This window comes from Centroberyx gerrardi, chromosome 21, assembly GCF_048128805.1.
Source record: "Centroberyx gerrardi isolate f3 chromosome 21, fCenGer3.hap1.cur.20231027, whole genome shotgun sequence".
NCBI classification, from domain to species: Eukaryota; Metazoa; Chordata; class Actinopteri; order Beryciformes; family Berycidae; genus Centroberyx; species Centroberyx gerrardi.
In genome coordinates this window covers 18,118,279-18,139,414 of record NC_136017.1, presented here as the reverse complement: position 1 = coordinate 18,139,414, position 21,136 = coordinate 18,118,279, and the positions used below count along the sequence as shown (strand labels likewise).

General features: G+C 40.5%; 1 protein-coding gene across 7 annotated transcripts in view; it reads right to left on the bottom strand.

Annotated features, from left to right (window-relative positions):
- Positions 1-1,003: 1,003 nt before the first annotated feature.
- LOC139925406 (voltage-dependent L-type calcium channel subunit beta-4-like) overlaps positions 1,004-21,136 on the bottom strand; it is a 37,080-nt gene continuing 16,947 nt past the window's right edge. For 2 of the 7 annotated variants that reach the window (XM_071916761.2, XM_071916765.2), the window contains 13 exons: positions 19,439-19,516; positions 19,346-19,387; positions 18,889-19,011; positions 17,919-18,046; positions 15,018-15,094; positions 14,462-14,481; positions 11,826-11,906; positions 8,436-8,494; positions 7,108-7,217; positions 6,030-6,181; positions 2,370-2,465; positions 1,911-2,096; positions 1,004-1,264 (listed from right to left, as the gene is read on the bottom strand). In XM_071916761.2, the coding sequence (XP_071772862.1) occupies positions 1,004-1,264; positions 1,911-2,096; positions 2,370-2,465; positions 6,030-6,181; positions 7,108-7,217; positions 8,436-8,494; positions 11,826-11,906; positions 14,462-14,481; positions 15,018-15,094; positions 17,919-18,046; positions 18,889-19,011; positions 19,346-19,387; positions 19,439-19,516 (1,413 nt within the window). Of the gene's footprint in view, positions 1,265-1,910; positions 2,097-2,369; positions 2,466-6,029; positions 6,182-7,107; positions 7,218-8,435; positions 8,495-11,825; positions 11,907-14,461; positions 14,482-15,017; positions 15,101-17,918; positions 18,047-18,888; positions 19,012-19,345; positions 19,517-21,136 lie in introns of all 7 variants that reach the window. The other 5 variants (XM_071916763.2, XM_071916767.2, XM_071916760.2 and 2 more) reach the window with 3 other exon arrangements.

Below are 21,136 nucleotides of genomic sequence, written 5' to 3'. Positions count from 1 at the left end.
CTATCACCTACCTATCCTATCTGACAGACTGTCATTACAACTATTGCCTTCTCTAACTCTCTAAGTGCTAGCTGTTTAGAACAGAAGCAGTATTGCCATCCCCTACAGTGTTGCAGAGGTCTGATCCTGGCATCATCAGAATCTGTTCAGCTTATGACGGTGAGGGTCTACACCCAAATTAAATCCTAAAGCTACGCTACAGAAAAGCTGGCCGTCAAAGTGACTTTCAAATGGCAAATATCTGGGAAGTGTAAAGCACTGGTTATCAAAACCAGCGGCCAAACACAGTCATCTGCACACCCCCACCCACCACCACTTTTCAGCAATCAGTTGATGTCATTTATAAAAATGGACCTCCATATCTGCACCTTATCATGGAGTATCCAGAACGGCAGGTACAAAACTTCCATGGAGTGGATGTGGAAGTTGATACTCCATCTGCATGCAAACAGCTAAATGGTGACAGGATTTATACAGGGCTCAGGATGGGGTCAGGAACACCAGCAGCCTTCAGCAGTGTCTCTGTGTGCAATGGGCTTCCCTCCAACCCAGTGGTTTGTCCCAGGCACTTAGAAGCCCGTACACTAATACCTTACCACTTTCCATAATTAGCTTGCCATCAGTCAACGCAATCTGCACTGCCCGTCTGCCGAGCACTCCGTGTTAGTAGCACACACAAACCCAAAAGGTCCCAGAAACATAAACAGGAGCATTAAAATAATTCAGATTACAGCATTAGTTAATGTTGGCTTTCTGCACCTCTTTCTCAAGCTGACCAATCAGACTGTTGATTGACGGGGTTTGCCCTGGCAGCTTGACAAACAAAATATACCTGAACGTGATTTTGTTGGACTTTTGTTAGAGAGAAAAACCAGGAAGACAAAACAAATTAGTGTGGACATAAACAAGAATGGCACAATTTGGGACCGTCTTGGCTCTGTTGCAGCGTGTTTTGGGGGTGGAGATTGGGCCGGCTGAGGCCCGGGTGATGATGGAAGTGGGCTCAGAGCCGGTGCCGGGAGTCATGGCTGTAGCTGCCCGGTGAACTGCGGTTGCGATGTGGCTTGTAGGCGTCCTGATAGGGGTCCTGGTAGTCCTGGTAGGGGTCTTGCTGCTCTCGGCTATGCTGCGAGCCAGACGACATGCGGTTGCGTCCCTTGTGCGCTCGCTCGTTGTGGTAATTCTCGTCCGATGTCATCAGGTTGCGTCGCTCGTTGGGGGTGGAATGGTCTCCCGTGTGGTTGCTCTGTCTCATTCTTTGGCTCTGCTAATCATAAGAACATACCAAGAACACAGGTAAAGCTGGGGACACACTACTGACTCAACAAATTGTGTAAAGATTGGTCATCACACACTTGACACTACACTAGGCAAGATTTTATGTCAAATTACACCGTCCCATCCCCGATAATCGAGACGACTTGCCCAGGTGATATTATGGTGTCACCTCTATAGGAACCTATGTAGCACCAAAACTGGCTGCTCTAGGGGAGTGTACCAATTGTACCTCTAACACATTTATATACAAGAAAAAATAGATCCAGATACAGGGGTCCTTGAGGGGGTTCTATGGGTCCTTGGATGGGTTCCAAGCATCCTTAGGGGGGTTTCAGGGGGTCCCCAGCAAAATTAGGAATAGTTACATTTCTCTATAATTGAATTCACTAGAAATTGTCCTAATTATAGAATGTATAAGAATGATTATGGTAATCCTAGGTTTCACACTCATCACTTTTATATTTATCTCCCCACGTACAGTGTAAACAGTTCCAGAATTCAATACTATCAATGACTAAAATCTTCAAATGGGTCTGGAGGGTCAAAGGGTGTGGAGTCTAATTTGTGTCTTTGGGTGTCCGTGGCATGAAAGAATTTGAGAATCGCTGGCCTACGCTAACATTAAATTGTACCTGCAGTCCAGAGATGGTGGTGGGGTACGGAGAGAGGGCGGTGGGGCCCAGGTTGCGTCCCAGCAGGGGGTTGAGGGGTGTGGCCAGTGAGGTGTGGGTGGCCTTCCAATAGGCCTCAAGGTACTCGGCTAGGTGCTCGCAGGCGTCCTCCAGTTGGTTCTCATCCAAGATGATGTCAAACATCTCCTGTTAGCCGCAGACGGATGAAGAGGTATAAGATGAGATAAAGCTAATATGATGAGATGAAACTTTTATAATCCCTGTGCAGAAATTCAGTCATTACAGCAGCAAAATAATAACAGAATACAGCATAGGAAAAACAGAATGTTCTCATGTTATATCACATTATATTAGTTATTTTATTCCTTTGGCTATTTTGTAGTCTGGGGCTTCAGGAAGCCATGGAGGAGTGTTGGACGTCAACAAGCCATTGGTGAATATATGAGAATGACCACTCACCGGTGGACACTGAGCCAGTTTGTCAGCTGCCACAAGCTGGACATTCAGGTGTTTGCTTTGGGACTTCCCTCTGGACTTGACCAGCCTTTGCAGAACCTGGATTACAGGGTATGAAGTTACATTACACTCTACTTACACAGGACCAAAAGAATCTTAACTTTGGGTGCACTCGTTTAAGGGTACCTGGTACTCTCCTGGTCACATGACAGGCGGGAGTACCCTCCTGGTCACATGACAGACACTGGCAAGGGTTTCTAAATATCTGGCCTCTGACAGGTGGAGTGAGACAAGGAATCTAGTTTAATTTTATCTAGCATAGTTAATGGCTTTGTTACGAGCTCTTAACAAGTCAAGAGAAAAGGAAATGTACATGAACTGATACATTGAAACATTTGCCCATTAAATCATGGAGTGCTTACTGGTCTGAATGTGGCTTTCTGTTTTGGTTGTGGACTGGTTCTACTGTCAGAGTGAAGCTTTCTGCTTTTGGTTATGGGTTGGTTTTACTGGTCAGATTGTGGCTTTCTGTTTTGGTTGTTGGCTGATTTTCACAGCTGTATCACAACAGGCAGGTTGACCTCCAGGGGGTCCAGGTGTAAAACGAGCAAAAACGTCACCCGGTTGGTGCGACCAGGAACACTTAAATGACTGCACCCTTTCAATCAAGACACATCTTTACAAAACTGTGGCAGTATTGGGAGGCTGCCATGTGTGAGTGTGCCAATTTGTGTCTACCCCAGCAAATACTCCCTGAGGCCATTGCTGTAAATAAGAATCAGGTCTTAGTCAACTTTCCTGGTTAAATAAAGGAAAATAATCCAAGTGTACAGAAAATAGTGCAGCAGACATACACACACTCTTCCATGCAGAGGTGCCATAGTGCAGATTACTTGGTGCAGATACTTCAAAGCATATGTCGACTCCACAAGAAACATAAAAATGCCTGCATGTTAGTAGGAGGCTTTAAAGAATAGTATTTCATGCCAGTTTCTGAGACAACATCGTGCTTCTGCTGGGCTGCTACACAAGTGAAGGGAGAATGCCAACCTAAGATACAGAGCATTAGGTGTTGTCTAGGTGTTCATGTGGTTTGTTTTCATCAACAGGATGATTCTGTGGGACGGTAAGCTGTGGAGATCATGATATGCTTAATTTTTTAGCTTAATTTTTGTTTTGTCCAAGCGTGATGAGATCAGTGTGCCCTTTTCAAACAACTTCACACCTGTTTACAGATCAGCTATCCGAGACCAGCTGACGAGTCCATGTACCCCACTAAACGAACAGAGCTGGCCTGGCATCCCTGTTGAAGTTTGTGGGAGTTTTGGTGGGAGGAGAAATGCGTGTCAGTGAAATCACCTTCCTTTGTAAGGTTTGAAGAATATAATTATTCTTATTGCTACAAGCATTGAAGGTCCTCAAACACATCTGTAAAGGTCTGCATCTTGGCTGATTCAACAGGACAGTAATTATGTTAAAGGAACATCACTCAATTTAAGGAATCTTTGAACAGAGAACTTAACTTAAAGTTAAGTTTAAGTTTAAGTTAAGTTTAAGTTAAGTAAGACTCAAAGTCATTAGGCTTTTCCTAGATTATCCCGTTGTTCAATTTAGCTGTAATAGTAAGTGATGAGGACATAGACACAAAAATCATCCATGGGTCCCCGGTAGATTGCTGACTCTGGTGCTTCATGCTAACACTTTAGCATACACTATATTGTGTGATAGTCAGCCACTAGCATTATCTCAAAATTGAGAAAATTATATGCACCTCCTTATGTTTGAACAAGGCGTTCGGTATGGCCATTCCTCCCAAACACACCCCTCCAGGTATCCTAGTTGGTGCCACTGTGAGCATTCAAGTCTCCCATTAAGACTATGAAGTCAGTAGTTGGAGCCTTCTCCAGCACCCCACCAACTGTCTCCAAGAATCCAATAGTGTTGGAAAGGAGACTCCGGCAAATTGCCGAACATCAGATTCAGGAGGAACAATGTGGATTCCGTCCTGGTCAAGGAATAGTGAACCAGTTTTTTATGCTCTCACAGATAATCAGGGGACATGGGAACTTGCTAATCCGGTGTACATGTGTTCTGTGGATTTGAAATAGGCTTACGACCTTGAGTTTACATTCCCTGAGGTACCCTGTGGGAGGTACTGCAAGACTATGGGGTGCCAGGGTCACTGGTGCAAGCCGTCAGAGTGAGAGCTGTGTTCGCATTCTTGGCATTATGTCAAGCTTGTTCAAGGTGGCCATCAGACTCTGACAAGGATGTGCCTCGTCCCTTCCTGATTGTGATATTCATGGACAGGATATCAGGGCGCAGCCAAGGTCTGGCTAGTGTCGGGTTTGATGACATCAGGGTGGCATCTCTACTGTTCGCGGATGAAGTCATCCTGCACTAGAATGGTTTGCAGCTGAGTGTGACGCGGTCAGGATGAGGTTCAGCACCTCCAAGCCTGAGCCATGGTTCTCTACTGGCCTCTCTACAAAGCTCTCCATTAAGTGGTCCATCTTCATTCCAGCCTCATCTATGGCCATGGGCTCTAGGTAGAGTCCGAAAGAATGAGATCGTGGATACAAGTGGCTGAAATGAGTGGCTGGCCTCACTCTTTGTGACAGGTTGAGGAGTTCAGCAATCCCAGAGGATCCCATTGCCGAGTTCCTGCTCCTCCACATTGAGAGGATCAAGTTGAGGTGGTTTGGGCACCTGGTAAGGCTGCCCTTGGGTGCCTCCCTTTGGAGGTGTACCATGTACTATCACTCAACATAGTGTATGCTAAAGTGTTAGCAAGGAGCCTACTATTAGGTATTTGCATGGAGCACCAAAGTCAATTATCTACCATGGACACGTGGATGATTTTGGTGTCTATGTTCTCATCACTTAACAGTTAATGTTAGGAAAACTTGATGTATTCCTTTAAGTGTGGAGTTGCTATAATAATGGGAGAATGATTTTGTTAACCCCAAAAATATATCAAATTTCTTACTCCTTATTCTATGGTATTGTTGTCAGTTCATAACCAGAAATTGTGTCCGTACCCATTAGACACTTTGCCTGTCATCTTCTTTGGAGCTTTGGAGGAAAGTTGTTCATGTTCATAAGTAATGACTAGACTGTTCAAGACCACAGAAGTAGCATATAGGATTTTCTACAATTTCCACAAACTGATATATCGATTTGTGGATATATGGGGTAAATATTGGCCTTTAATAAAAAATCTGACTGGTCACTGTAAGCCATCTCTAATATGATTGATATGATGCAGTTTGATTCCATATTTGTTGTAGAATTGATCAATACTACACTGATCGTCTATGGAAAGCCCTAAACCTGAACTGATTCTAATAAGATATTAATTATTCTGTTTTTCAATGGAGAGTTTTATTGTCCCATGGTTTAAATGCTGTTTCAAAACCTTTCCACCCTGACAAGAATACAATTCTGGAGGAAACACTGAATACTTAGATTTATTTGTCATGAAAATATCAGCTATAAGCAGCTTCAATTTAAAAAAAAATCAGTATCAGCCTTCAAAAATCCATTTCAAACCCTTGTTGAAACTGCTATTGATCTTCTTGTCACACAACGGTAAGTTGATCTTATTGCTTTACGATGCCTTTGCCCCGTATGGCTTGCATGTGCATTACCCTCCCAGCATACCTTTGGCGAGGAGACTTTAACATGGACGATGATGGGGGCCAGGGAGGTCTTGAGGAGTTGGGCCGGGTGGTTGATGGTGTCAGCATCCAGGACCACCAGCTGGAGGGAGCGGGCCAACTCAAAGATCCTCTCAATCTCACTTTGCACTTCGGCTGATGAGACAAGACACAACACAAGTCAAATTTTGTGAAATTAAACTCTGAAATGCAAGCTACGTGTTGTGGACACAAACAATGTGAAGATTATGTTCCTCTACCATGATAGGATTATTTGACAATAGCAGTAAATAGACACGATATTTTGAAATGTTTGTCACATGAAAAGGTTGGCTGACAGTTAAGTCAAGGCAACTATAGCAACTTTGATTAAGGTTACGGTTCAGGTTAGGTTTAGGCAATTAACCCTAACACTAAACTTCTTTTGTTACCTGTAGTCCAGAGAACAGAATAGTTAATTCAAATCACCTGCATATTTCTAAACATATTCATAAATACCCGAAAAGCCAGCCTTTAAAATCTCATTTACCATGTTTCCTTGTTTGCGAGAGGCAGAAATAACAGAGACGACATAATTCCCGTTGTTGTGATATCACTGGAGAGCAAACTAGTGTATTATTTATGGCTAAGTTGCTAACAGATTGCTAAGGATGGTTCCAGCAGTAACAAGTGTCTCCTGATTTGTGTTGACATTTTGCAAAGCGGTGTCAGGAAATGGACAGTAAGACTATATTATGACAGAAGAAATACTTGCACATATGGATAAAGAGGTAATAATAAAATTTAAAGTTACAAATTACTGTAAGGTAGGCAATGCTATACTTAGACGCATCGACAGGCAGTTTTACTCTTGGGAGTAGGTTTTGGCTAATTTGCTTTCATTTAATTCAGGAAGTACATTTCATTCAACATCACAAACAAACAAAACATATGATATGAGGTTGTCATATCCAGCTTATTAAGAGGAAATGATTGAGAATGAACACGCTGTCATTAACAAGTAAATAGCAGTTTCTTTTTACATTTTTAATTGACTGAATTGAAAATTCACAGACCACAGTGGAGTATGTGGAGTTTCTTACCTAAGCTGGACCGGGTGTTGGATCTTTCGATGATGGCCCTCTTACTGGGGTTGTTCAGAACAGACCTTTTGGCTAATGATATATCAGCTGTGACTCGTGTGATAGATATCCTGCAAAAAGGAAAGAGAAAAACAGTGTTGAAACCAAGTAAATTTAGACCGGTTCTAAACGTCTCTTCAGTGGTGTACAGAGGAACATTCCGTTGATCAAAACCATGTAGCTTCAGTCAGCTTCAATCAAGTCTATCTTTATTTTCTAAGAGGGAAATTCAGGTGACAGCAGAACCCACGTAAAAAAACAGTTCTAAAAGACAAAAAGTTGACACAGATAAAAAAAAATAAAAAATACTAAAAACCTACAAGTCATGAACCAAAGAGAACCACCACCCAACCACACAAGTAAGGCACATTCCCAATCAACAGTCAACTTTCAAGAATTGAGAACTAAGCATTCTTATTTGCAGATTGACAATGACAATTATATGTTTTTTCAGGATTTTGCTATAGGTTTTGAATGGGTGTCATGGCCTCTAGGGTAATGAAACTTGCTCCTCCTATGGAGCACAACTGTAAAACTTTGCAGCATTCATTTGATGGACAGTGACATACAGGGAGTCCAAACGCTTCGTGTTACATGACGTGCAGGTTCAATGTCAACCCAAACAAGCACAAAATTTTCAAAATATGATATTATGGCAGTGGCACGTTAAAAAATTATGTTGAAACAGCTTTGAAAGCTGCTTTGAACTGATGGAAAGATATTTAGGTCCCAATTTCACAAAATGCAGGTAGAAGCTATGGACGACTTTTATTTTTGCGCAATATTTACACGGGTTTTCAACGTTTGTGCAGGCCGTCGTATCAAAATCTATTCACAATATGATTCTACTTCAAGACGATAAATGATTGCCCAGCCCTAACTTTCTATGTACAAGTGTGGAGGAAAGGCCAAGTAAATCCAGAACCGGGTTCAAGAAACTAGTGGAAAAACTAGTGGAAAATCCATTGATGGTCCAGGATGCAAATGTATAGAGTAACGATGTGCACCAAATTTCATGTCTTTCCATCTTGTGGTGTGGGAGATATGACTGGTTTTTGAAACATTTAAGTTTGACCTGTAATTGTAAAGCCCCCTTTGGACCAATTGAAAATGCTGAAATGCAGTGGTGAGATGCATCATTCCTCCAAGTTTTGCCAAAATCAAATCAGTGGTAGCTGAGATACCACATGTGGAAAACGACCTAATAAACAATCTAATGAACAGAAATCAATCTATAGTCCCCTCTCAATTTCATCATGGGGGACAATTAACTGTCACATGCATCTTACCTGCCGTCAAATCTGTGCTTGAGGAAGTCAAACAGCGCTTTCTGCATCATGTCTGTTACCTGTATAGGACAAGATAAGGTGTTAGCATGGTATAGAAGGAAGGACTACTGTATGTAGTGTGATAGACTTGCTTTTATGTAATTTATGTGTCCAGCTGCTACTTTTAAATTTTTTATGTTTTACTGCTATTATTGTTGTTTTATATTCATTGGTATTCATTTCTAGTTATTTTACTGTTCAATTCATTGTTTTAAATGTATTTAAAACAATTTAAAACAAAACTCAATTCAATTCAATATAGTCAGTTCAGTTCAGTTCAATTCAAAAAAGATATCTGCCTTCAAAAACCCATCAGTTGATCCCTATTTGAGCTCATGCATCATGGTGATCAGCAGATCAGCAGGTTAGGGAATAGTCTGCACACATACACACACACACACACACACACACACACACACAAGTAATTTCAAACCTTGCTCTACTTCTGATGCTGACACATTTGCACCCAGAAGGTTGTTACCGCGGCAACAGAACACAGTGGGGGATGAAGAGAGTGACTGTGTTTCCTCCATGAGGAGAGAGTTTGAATGTGGACCAAGTGTAGACCAATGTATCAGTTTCCTCATATATGAGGCCAATATTGTCTTCTTATTATAAATGGAATCTGGTCCAGTTAGTGTGGTCCACCTCTGATATGATGGATATGATGCAGTTTGATTGATTCCATATTTATTGTAGAATTGATCAATGCTGCACTGGTTGTCTATGGGAAGACCTTAACCTGAATTGATTCTATTGAGACAATTTGATCAGATGCCACACAAGTACACATTATTATTATAGTTATAGTAGCAGCAGCAGCAGTAGTAGTAGTAGTAGTAGTATCCTGGGTTTCCACACATTAATACAGAACTAATTGACAAATCAAATTCAATGACATATAGCGTGATTCCCACACCAAATTTTCATATACATGATTATTATTATTAATATCCTGGGTTTCAATTGAGAGATTTAGTGTCCCATGGCCTAAATGCTGTTTCAGAGGGTTCTCCACCCTGCCAAAAAGAAAATTCTGGTGGAAACACTGAATCGGTCAAACATTAAAGAGAATACAGTCAAGGACTAGCGCGGTGGAGAATAGAGATGGAGTTTTTGACCACCATACACCACTGGCGAAGTGGTATATGGTGGTAAAAATATCGACTTCACATTTTTTCATATCAATGTAGACGGCTCAAGTGAGCAAATTTTCAACTGAATCAAATCCAGCCATCAGCCCAATCCAGAAGAAAGCGACAGATGGCATTTCTTACATCACAGAAACAACCATCATGATGCATGATGCCTTATCCGAACCAACAGGATGGATGTGAAGTCATCAACCCTCAAGGGAGAGTGGATGGTGAACATGTGACCAAGGGTGGAAGCAATGAATCACAAATCTCTTGTTACTGGAACCGAGTAGCTTTTTTGTGGACTTGTGCTTTGAGTATTTTTTGAAGTCAGTAATTTTTCTTTTACTTAAGTTCGTTTTGACTGATGTATTATACTCCAATACATTTTAAATTGCATCCATTACCGAGTAAATATTTTGTCAGCTCTCCTTTAGCATTGCATCAGAAACTGGAGATCTTAAATTGCATCTGCATCAACCTGTACAAGCATGTGTAGGAAACTAAACTAAAACTAAATTAAATAACTATAACTTTAAATGCTCAAATTTATGCATGGTAGTAGCTTAGATATCAGACAACAACCAGGCAAACAAACCAATAATACTATAGCTGGATAGCTATAGTATTATTGGTTTGTTTGCCTAGTTGTTGTCTCGCTGTCTAGCTAATAGCAAAACAAACATCAATGTAGTAGGCTAACGTTATTGAGTATTTTTTTTTAAATCAGATTGAATAATGACGTGAATTTCAAAATAGTAATTTTAGAATGCTCAGCATTGTCTATGACAACATCTGCAAGATACATTGAGGCTGATTATCAATACGCGTTCTTGTGCGTTCTTGTGTCCTCCGTGGCGCGTTGTACGTAATATCTAACCGCCGAAGTACGACTCCAAAACAAAAGAACGACAGGACGGAGGACGGATAGAAACCCCGGAAGTTTCCTTGCCAACCTCAAAATATCGAGGATGCATCGGATGGTGACTTGACCGCTGAGAACGAATTGAAAAGCCCCAAGATTCATTGCGACAACGGCGAGCAGCGCTGTAGTCTACAGTACAGAGACAGTTAACAGCTGGGAAAATTAACAGCTGTGTGTCTTAATTAATCACGCACGCGATGTGAAGCACACAGTCCATCTCAAATTGCAAGGAAGCTCTGTGCTTACTTTCAAGGACACAAGTAACGACTAGGCGTTCTTGGTTTTGATAATCAGCCATATTAGGGACATCTTCCTGATATTGAGTTGCAGCCCCTCCCTCCCTTGCAAAATACACACCTCAATAGTCTCAAAGCTTAAAAATCCTAACTCGTCTCCTTCTCTTTATCCACATCTCCTCCTTTGTGATTGCTATAGATTTAATAAAGGAAATCAAAAATGGATAATGGCTTTTACCTGGATTCACCTGATCTGTGTACTTCATGAAAAGAGTAAAGTGTCAACAGTAGTAATGGAAGTGATAAGGCAGTTGTGGGAGGATTCATGCTCTCCATAATAAAGCCAAAACCTGTCAATTACCCACCATATTTTCAACTGACCTCTTTATCTTCTCGTTATTCTGGCTTCAATCTGCATTTTATGTGGGCGACTACACACTCGCAATTAACTGTGCCAACAGCAACCTATTTTGGGTGACAGAGGGAAAGGCTTAGGGGACTGATGTTTTTCCTTTACGATTTAAAGAACCTAGTTTTAACTCTGTCCCCTTTTTGCATAGTATGGGAAAGAGCACATGTAACAAGCTCTGTTTTATTTAAGTAATTCAGTAACCTTGAGTGTAAATTAATTGAGCACATTTGAATAAGCTACTTTTCACGTATAAGTCAATTTTGTGTTTTGGACCTACTAACACAAGATCCAGGATAACATCTTGTTCGGAGGGACAACAAGGCAGGAAATTTGCTTCCCAACCAAGGAACAATTTTTACAGTCAACAACATTGCAGTCATTCTTTTTGTAAATTCAAACGTCTCAAAGTCGAACAACTGATCACGGGTCGGTATTTGTAATTGGATTAATATTGAGCATTGGTGTCACTGACTCTGAATCAGTGCAGTTTAGGATGTTTGAACCACAGCTCTCAGTCAGTGATGAGAGTGCAGCAAAACGGACATTTACTAATAGAAAAATGTTGCAGATTATTACTTTAAAGCGATAGTAGATATTTTGGTACTCTTTACAGCCATATCTGACCGAGGTATAATGGCTTACCTCATAACCCTTGAGTGAGGGTCCCACCAGCACCACGGGCCTCATGGAGGGAACCACATCGTATGGGGGGACATGCTCCGTCTGTTAACAGGAAGATGTTCAATCAGCAACAGTGGACTCATCAATAATATCCCAATATAACTTAGATCTACAGCAGCAATGTTAAACATTAAACCAAAAAATGCCTAGTGAGACAGGATGGCTGTAATGGACTGCAGAATTACAACACTGACTGGTATAAATCAGGTATGTTTAATGGGAGGTTGGTATGTTGCCATGTTGGCAACTGTCGGATCATGTAATAACTTGTCAAAATGTAATAAAATGTCACAAAATGGAAAAATGAAATGTTAATGTACTTAATTAGTGCAAAATGTAGGAACATCTTGACTGAGGTTGCTATTTTTTTCCTAATACTGTAATCCATTATTACAGTAACTGGCAATTATTGCAATATAGGGTGTGCAACTTTTTTTTTATTGTTCCAATATCAGTCCAAAGATGTTAATGCATTATCTGGCAATTGATTACTTTAACAGGTTTTGTTACATTTTCAACCCAATTAGAGGGGCATTTTATTACATTTGACCAATTATTAAATTATCATGTAGTTATTGTTTTAGCAGTTGCTGCAAAGCATGAATGGAGATGGATGGTGACGTGGATGTGGTAGAGTTGTTATGAAACCGCAGTTTTACCCTACAATACTATACCAGACCAAATATCACAATATCAAGTAGTATCACAATACTGTACCATGCCAGAGTGGTAATACTAGAACCAAAAAATACTTGATTGGATACTGGATGGTTGGAGCAGTAGGTATAGAAGCCTAAGTATAGAAACCAAAAGTTTTAGAGTTTTCCATGACCCTCCATAATTATGTTGGAGTGCCTCTGTGATGTAAAAATTTTCTTCCTGACCGGTTTGTTAATGTTGTTTTTCTGGTTTCCACTACAATTGGGCTGAAAACCACCATCTAATACACTGAACACGTGAAACAAGTTATAAAATACATATTCCTATATTCCTGTAAATGTCCCTGATATTGACTGACTTCCTGAAGCACACACAGTCAAATTCCCTGACTTTACAACCTCTCAAAATTCCATGATATTCCAGAAGTTCTAGGACCAGTAAGAACTCTGATCAATGCTACTAGCACAAGCTGCTTTCATGTATCAAGTGTTAATTGTTGCATTTAAGACATTCAATACTACAATGTTTTGGTATCACAGGCATGGTAAAGGTTTGGTATTTCATACTTCAGTAGGACTGAATTATTGTGCACCATAGAATGTGGCATGTGGGTGTGCTGAAATATGCCCACTACCTTTTTCAGTGGCCTTGGTTCCGGAAGGCAATTTTCCATTAATTTCTCCATAAACATTTCAGAAAATACCGATATAAAGAGTTTTAAGATTTGAACCAAAGCAACCAGCTGAATCACAAGGTCAGAACAATAGATTTAGAAAAAATATATATGGCAAACTAAAAAAAGCAAGCGTACAAGACTGTGTACATAACGTTTTTGAGAGGGAATGAACTGCTCATCTCATAGAGTGTTGCGAGTGATATCATCCATTTCCCACTGAACATTTGTTTGAGGTCATTAATTTCCCTCATTTTCATTAGTGATACTAAAAAATAGAATAGTAGAATATAATATAATAGGGATTACTGATTTGTAGCCCTAACAAAATATCATGTTTGACAACAAAACCATGGTGGACCAGTGGCGATCGCTAACAATATTTTGCTCTGGTCTGGCTACCAACCACGCACAACTTTAGAGCACATAACGTTTTTATGGTAACAGCAAAGTCTCTGATTTCTTAACAATAAAGTTAAAGGATACGGCTGGTGTTTTTAAATACATTTCTTATCATCAACAAATCCTATGAAAATAACAAAATCAACTACTCCCATTACTTTCCGACTTCCCACGTTCCCTTTTTAGCCTTCAAACCGGAAGTCATTGGCTCACTAAACTGTAAGCTAAAAACCTTTAAATACAGCTCACAAAGACATAGTTTCAATTTTAAAATCGCTAACTGTTACCATGAAAAGTCAGGCTATTGTAGTTATTACCAAATCAAATCCAAATGGGAACAAATTCTTCATTACGACAGGGACTATTTTCGGGGCTACAGAACTACTTTCCTGAGATGGAAAACGTGTTTACGGTCGGCTTATTAAGTTGTTTGAGGAAAAAGTCAGCCGGCCCGGTGCATCGCAATGATGAAATATGCTACCAGAGCAACGGCATGGCTCTTTGACGTGTTTTTAATCGTTTTTTTAATACAATGGAGTACTATGGCTGCTGGGACATGGCTTTATTGGGCATCGGCTACATGGACGAGACTTGTTAGCAAAACAAATTCATTGCTGATTTTGTTATTTTCATAGGATTTGTTGACGGTAAGAAATGCATTAAAAAACACCAGCCTTATCCTTTAAAATCAGATTGGCTGATGGCTTCTGCAGGAACATATTTAGTCGTCTCACAATGGCTAACGAAAAATGAAAGGGAAATTTACTTCCGGAACCCGACGTTTCAGCGCTGTTATTTTCTGATGGCAGCAACAAGAGTCTAGTGGATGGTAAATGACTGGGTATTACCGTCACCAACTTACCACTTTCTGTTTCTGCTTTCCTGTAGGAGGGGAGAGAAGACAGTCGTCAGTGACTGCTGTTGGGGAAAACGTCACCAGAATATCTCAGGAAACATTCCAACATGTTTCAGTTAAGCAACTTTTGATCATAATTCTTAGCAAATGAAACCTATCAAGGACATAACCGGCATGATATGAACAGATCGTCTAGGCATATTATCATTCATATAAAAAAAAAGATTTCTATTGTCCTAAGGTCATATTCACACAAGTCACATGAGTGCAGTTCAGGGGGGGTTCATAGTCTTGTCGTTGGGTTCACACTGTGGTAAGCCCCAGTCTCAGAGCGCCTGCAGTCCTCAACTGGAGGAAGAGGAGGATCATGGGAAAATGTACCAACAACTCTAAGGAGCAATCATTCTACGCAGCGATTGGTCAACTTATGCTCTATGCAGAGACATGGGAAGGCGTTAAAGTGGGTCTCTCTTTCTTTCTATGATGGCGTGGTTGAGGAGGCTTGGCTCTAACCTAGCGGCCAGCTAGTAAGCGCCCCTCTCCCCCTGTCCGATGCTCTCACCTGCCGAGGATATGAGGGGTCGGATAGAGGCAGAGACCTCATCCTCTACACTGGAAGAAGAGTTCCCTCCAGACTTACTGGAAAAGACAAGAGGGGATAAAGAAAGACAGAAACACACCACCGCATTAATGTGGAAAATGGCAGAAAAAGTTAAAAAATTAGCAAAATCGTACTCTTATATAGATCACGCATCTCAGAGCAAAGGTGCAAAACTTGATCTGATTCAAAAAGGCTGAGAAGTGTTGATCAACTGGATGTAATACATAATACAAAAAGGTGGGGTTAAGCTGAAAAGACGGTAAAAAATGTATGCCGCGTTCACGTCATGTCGGATCGACCGTAAATTTGAGCAACTGATTGGAAAACCCGTTCACACCAGCGTCTAAATGGTAATTACAAGTAGGCTATGTGGGAATTTTATTCAAATTGCAGAAGTGTCAACACAGGCAGGAAACATGGCAGTGAATCCACCGATGTTGGCAGTCATGTGTCAAGTGCTCAAATTTTGTGTTCCCAGCACAAAACTGTTACATGAAGGGGACACGACTATAGACAGGAAGTAGTGTCACATTGAAGTAGCGCAGTGGAAAGTAAGGGTGTTATGGTCAGGTAGGCGGATGGGTGTATGTGTTCACCTTCAATGCCAACGACTGGAGTTTATCTTATTTAACCCTGCCCAAAACTTTTCCCTAACCTTAACCAAAGTGGTTTTACTTGCCTAAACTTAACCACTAGCTAACCTTTAGCCGAAAATTACATGTCCAATTCGTTCTGTTGACACAGAATCCAATTCGTGGTGGAGGAACATAATTTTCGCATGATTCGTGTACACAGCATGTAATCTGCATTCGTGTTCGTGTACACAAAGTTTGTGCTCATTTCACAACTTTTTATGAGATCATGTTGAGGAGAAACATGGATGCCCACAAGATTTTCTTTTCCCAATGTAAAATCCTGTTACCCATGCAACAGTTAATGTTACGTAAATTATATTAAGCAACGTTAGCTAGCTAGTTAGGATAGAACATTAGCATTGTAACGTAATGTTGTAAGTGCAACTTAACATTTCCAATGTATATGTTAAATTATTCACTACAGTATTCATAGTGTATGTCGCCATGTTAAAGTTACATCAAATAACTGCATCTTAGAAAACTCTGGGCTGACAAATCTTGCCCAAATTTCCTACTTGGAATTCCGACTTGAAGGGTAGTTCCATTACATTTTTCCTGGTAGGAAACATCCCTAGAAGGGTTATAGGGTTATTGTTCAGACTTTTCCTGTTAGAGTGCAAATATAGCCTTGGTTAATGGGGTTAAATTGGCTCTCCCTGTCTGAGAGGCTTGATGAGTAAGGGCCTCAGGTTCTAGGAGTCAATCTACTAAGTAAGGCACTGAAGCGCTCCAATCTAGTAAAATTATCATTAAACTCAGTGGCCAACTCCATGCAAGGCTTGAAGAAATGCATGTGAGGCACAAACCCTGGATGACAGGAACTTCAAGACTTATTACGCAGACAAGGCAGGGAGGAGGCTGAAGGGATTACTAATTACAACTATTGAAACAGTTTCATTGCTACATTCTGCATGAAGAGAAGAGTTAGATGGAATAATTGCAAATAAGGTGAGTCAAGAGCAGACCTGGGTCAACATATAATTCAAAGTCCATCATATACGTATGATATTTTTCAGTGATTAACTGAATTGGCCTGGCACAAAGGAACCCAGTGGATGATCTCAAAAAATGTGTATACTGCAATGGCACTGTAGCCGGGAAAGAAAGTGAAGTCATTAAATCCAAGAGCCCATTTGCTTCTTGCCAAGGAATTACTGTACACTAAAATCCATCCTGTCTGATTAAAGAATGTTTAACCTCCATATCAAATTGACCCAAGTTGGGTCAGGAGAGGTATGGACAGGCACAGACTGGGCGAGGCTGATTGTGTCTTATTAAGAAAAATAGAGCCTGCACATTATATTCGGCATCAAAGGCATAAAGATGTAATGTCGACAAATACTCCTTGGGTGCAAGGCAGAAACTGATGTTTTGTCCACTGAGTGGCTGGTCATTTCCAAAATTCAGCAGATACTTTTACTATTTTAAAGTCAAATTGACCAAGAAAAGAATCTCCAAAATGGCTGGTCACTTACTAAGGGGCTAGTAGAGTAAATTGAAGGCTGCAGCAGTATACAAACAACAAAGTCAAACTTGCCCAAGATAGAAACACAGTCGAACACGTTGCTGCATACAAATTTGCCTTGTTCGTTAACTACACGCCACACCAGTGGAGATTAAAGAGGTAACCGTAATTTAGGATTAGTGGAAATAGTGGTAACAAAAACTCAGAACAACAACAACGGCTGCAGTGAAAGAGCAACAAAGGTGGCTGAGGTGATCTGAGGATTTAGATGCCATGTCATAAAGTCATAAAGATATCCTCTAACAAGCCCAGCAAGCCAGACCTCTAAAGAAGAGTTGACCAGAGAAGAGAGATGGAAACAAAGGCAAATAACTGGAAAGGGAAATGGAGACACCTTTCTACAAGGCAACACAACCAATCATGTGATATTTTAGACCAATTGCAGTGCATCATGCAGTGGAGGCTGGTAAGTGAAGACTTTGACTAGTTCGGCCAGCAAGCCTGTTCACACTGTAGAGTCTGAAGCCAATGCATCATTTCATTTTTTATCAACGCATGTTTTTGTCCATACAAAGTTGTCAAAATTTGTAAGTATACCACAAGCTTTACAAGAAAGAAAAGACTTGGCTGGTGTGAATTTCCAACTCCGCCTAGTAGCTGAATACAGTGTTCAGGCTTTATTATTTCTTTATAGCTGAATTTTTGTGGAGGACCAGTTGTTGGCGATTGGGATGTATGTGGTTTTGTTTTTCTGTGTCTTACCCTTGGACTCGTCCTCTCTTTTGCTCTTGCTGGAGCCGGATGTTCTCCAGCTTCAGAGGGCTGGGGATGAAGCCAATCTCGCATCCCTCCTTCACTAACCGACCGATCCACCAGTCATTGTTGAACTTCTGAAGATGTAACCAGGTGAAAAAAACAGAGAGCTGTTATCAGAACTGGAACAAAAACTAGCTTTTTTGGCATTTTTGCGCTACTTGGAATTGTTTGCACTCTATGAACCAAGTCTGGCAATTACCACATCGGCATACAATAATTCAGTCAAAATACTAGTGTCCTGAGTTCAGATGGTGTCAGTAGTTACTTAAGTCTAGGGTGCCATATTATCAGTCTTAGTTTGAATGATGTTGTTTAATCTAAATGATAGATTTTCTCTTGTAATTAGAGACTGTGAAGCTGTGAAGATCAACAGTTGTTTGGTTTTTTTTATTTCGTAGTGCAGTGTTTCCCACAGGTTGGCAGTTTGCTTTGGTTATTTAATTTAACTCAGTATCTCATATTTTTTCAGGCACTTAAGTTTCTCACTCTAATGTAAGCTAATGAGGCTAACATTAGTTAACGTGATAATGCAACATTAGCTGACTATTATCCCCCCATCTGATTATCATGCAGCCAGTTCTTCTTCTATTTACGGCAAACAAAGCGGAAACTTAAACGCATCACTTCCACTTCCAGAGGAATTTGCCCAGGAAAGACCTACACAACACCCCTTTCTGTTGAATCGCTATTCTGTTATATCAATTGGTGATAAAGAGTAACAAAACAAATTATTACTTTTATTATACTTTTATTCATTTTACTTTTATTATATGGGAAACGCTGCAGTGAATTGTCAACAGAATAGTCTGATCACAACTGTAAGTTGATGTTTCACAGTTTGTGCTGGATTTTTGTCACAACACATTTATGTAGCGGTGTACAGTGCCTGTATAACTGTTATGAAATACACATGTACCTCTTTTATATGGAGGAAATCCTTGGCATCAAAGGAGATGGCTGTGGCTGGCACTGGCACATCCTCATCCAATGCTCCGCAGTAGCTGACGTTGGTCTTCACTGCAAATGCGACGGCTTTAGTCTGGAGGTGGTAGAGACACTTACATTCAGTGGGGTAGTAGAGGGTGAACCCACCCAAATATTTCTGTGCCCTCTTTTTTATGTTACCCACCTGGAATATAGAGTTTGCCCACCTTTATAAGCTGGTGTAAATCTATATGGTATAAGTTGATTGTATATAAGATAGTATGTAGTGTATCTAGTGCTGTAAGTTACATGAAAATAGTCTTTAGTTTTAATAAAATGCAGAAAAAATAAATGTATTCTGTTTCATAAGAAGGCTAAGGCACTTTCATCACCCTAACTTGCCACAGGTCACAGGTGTATTTGGCTGTGGAGTGCTACAAGGCGGTTACCTTGGCTCTCTCCAGCTGTATGGCGGCCTGCTGCTCCCTCTCCTGCCGGCTCTGTCCCGGGGCCTGACTCTGGCTCGGGCTCTGGCCCTGGACCTGGCCCTGCACCTCCCGCTCCTCCTCCAGAGAGACATCTGAGTCCGATGGTCTGCTAGTATAGGAATCAGCTGAGCCCTGCATACACAAGTCACACATATAGGCTACTGTTACTGAGGAACTGGGATACAAACACACATTCCATGTTTTTTAACCTGTATTTATCCAGAGGACGTCAACTGAGCAACATCGACTATCAATCAATAATCAATATAGACCAAAAAATCAAAGGCCTTCATAGTCATTCTTCTACATTCTCTAATTGTGTTAACTTCTTGTAAAATAAATAATGGTGTTATTAGGTGTAACAAGTTTAGCAATTCATCAATTTGCTGGGGACCCCCTGGAACCCCCTCAAGGACCCCTGGTGGTCCCCGGACCCCACGCTGAGAACCACTGATTGAGTGTATAACAGCTAAGTAACTGCAGGTTCATTAAACGCACAAGTCAAACGAACACCCAGGCTAGGAAATTAGCATTAGCAACAAGTCGAATGCTGCATTTTGTCTATCGCTCTATAGTTTGTCTACAGTTTGTCTACAGTTTGTCTACAGTCAGTGTAGTGTAGAGTTTCTGTCTTCATTCTAAAATTCTATTTGGCTGGTGAAGTAGAGCCTGGTGAATAATGGAATCCAATCTACACACAGAGGTTATATACAGGTTACTGTCACTGTGGAACAAGGGAAGAATGCTGTCAAGTAAGATATTACAATTGAAATTTGTCTTCCTGCATATCCCCCCTAGATACACATACAATACATACACACATACAGCCTCCAAATGCATTTATTTTCAGAGGTCACAGAGGTCCCCCTGGAGCAGTTTATGGTTTAATGCCTTGCTCAAGGACCCTTCGGTAGTGATGGTGGGCATTTCAATGTATAATGTAAGCCACCCTCCAGCTGCCAGCTCACAGCTCAAACATACTGCTTCTGGTGTCAAGGACTGAACCAGAAAACTTTTAGTTGATACATCTCCATAAAGCCAATTTTCAGAAAGCCAATTTTAAGACTTTAAGAGTTTGTTAGTCCTACCTGGAATTCAAATTAAAACCACTAATATCAAAAATACCAAAACAAAATTCTGTCAAAGAGAGTGTATTTCCAACTGAACACAGCTGATCAAAGTTCTAAAACTATAAATGGGCAAAATAAGAAAAAGGACATAAGGAAATTAATTGTTCAGGAACATGATGTCCAACATGTTTGGCATGTTGTATTAATCCTGTTCTGTATTAATCTAAGACTAGAAATGCATAATGTGACCAACTGGAAGATCAAGCAATGTAATACAACATTAACGTTCCTGAATTTCCCCAAGGGGATTAATAAAGTGCTATCTTATCTTATCTTATCTTATCTTAAGAAAATAAAACACTACTGCCCCATTCAAATTTTTTGGTGAAACTACACAATTCATGGTGTGAAGAATTCCCTCTGAGGCATTTGCCTCATATATTCATTCACCAGAATAATTTAGACTGATTGATTAATCACTTGACTGGTGGTTTTATCATTAGTTTTTGTGTCCATTTGTATTTGGGGTTTGTAGGCATGTCTAGTCATGTTTAGCCTTTGTTTGCTTGGATTTCCCCATCTGATTTTGTGATGTAAAAGGTATATATCAGCTGTTGTGTGCCACATTTTCCTCTATTTCATTCTACCCCTTATTTCCAGAAGGATTTTTAAAGAAAATAAT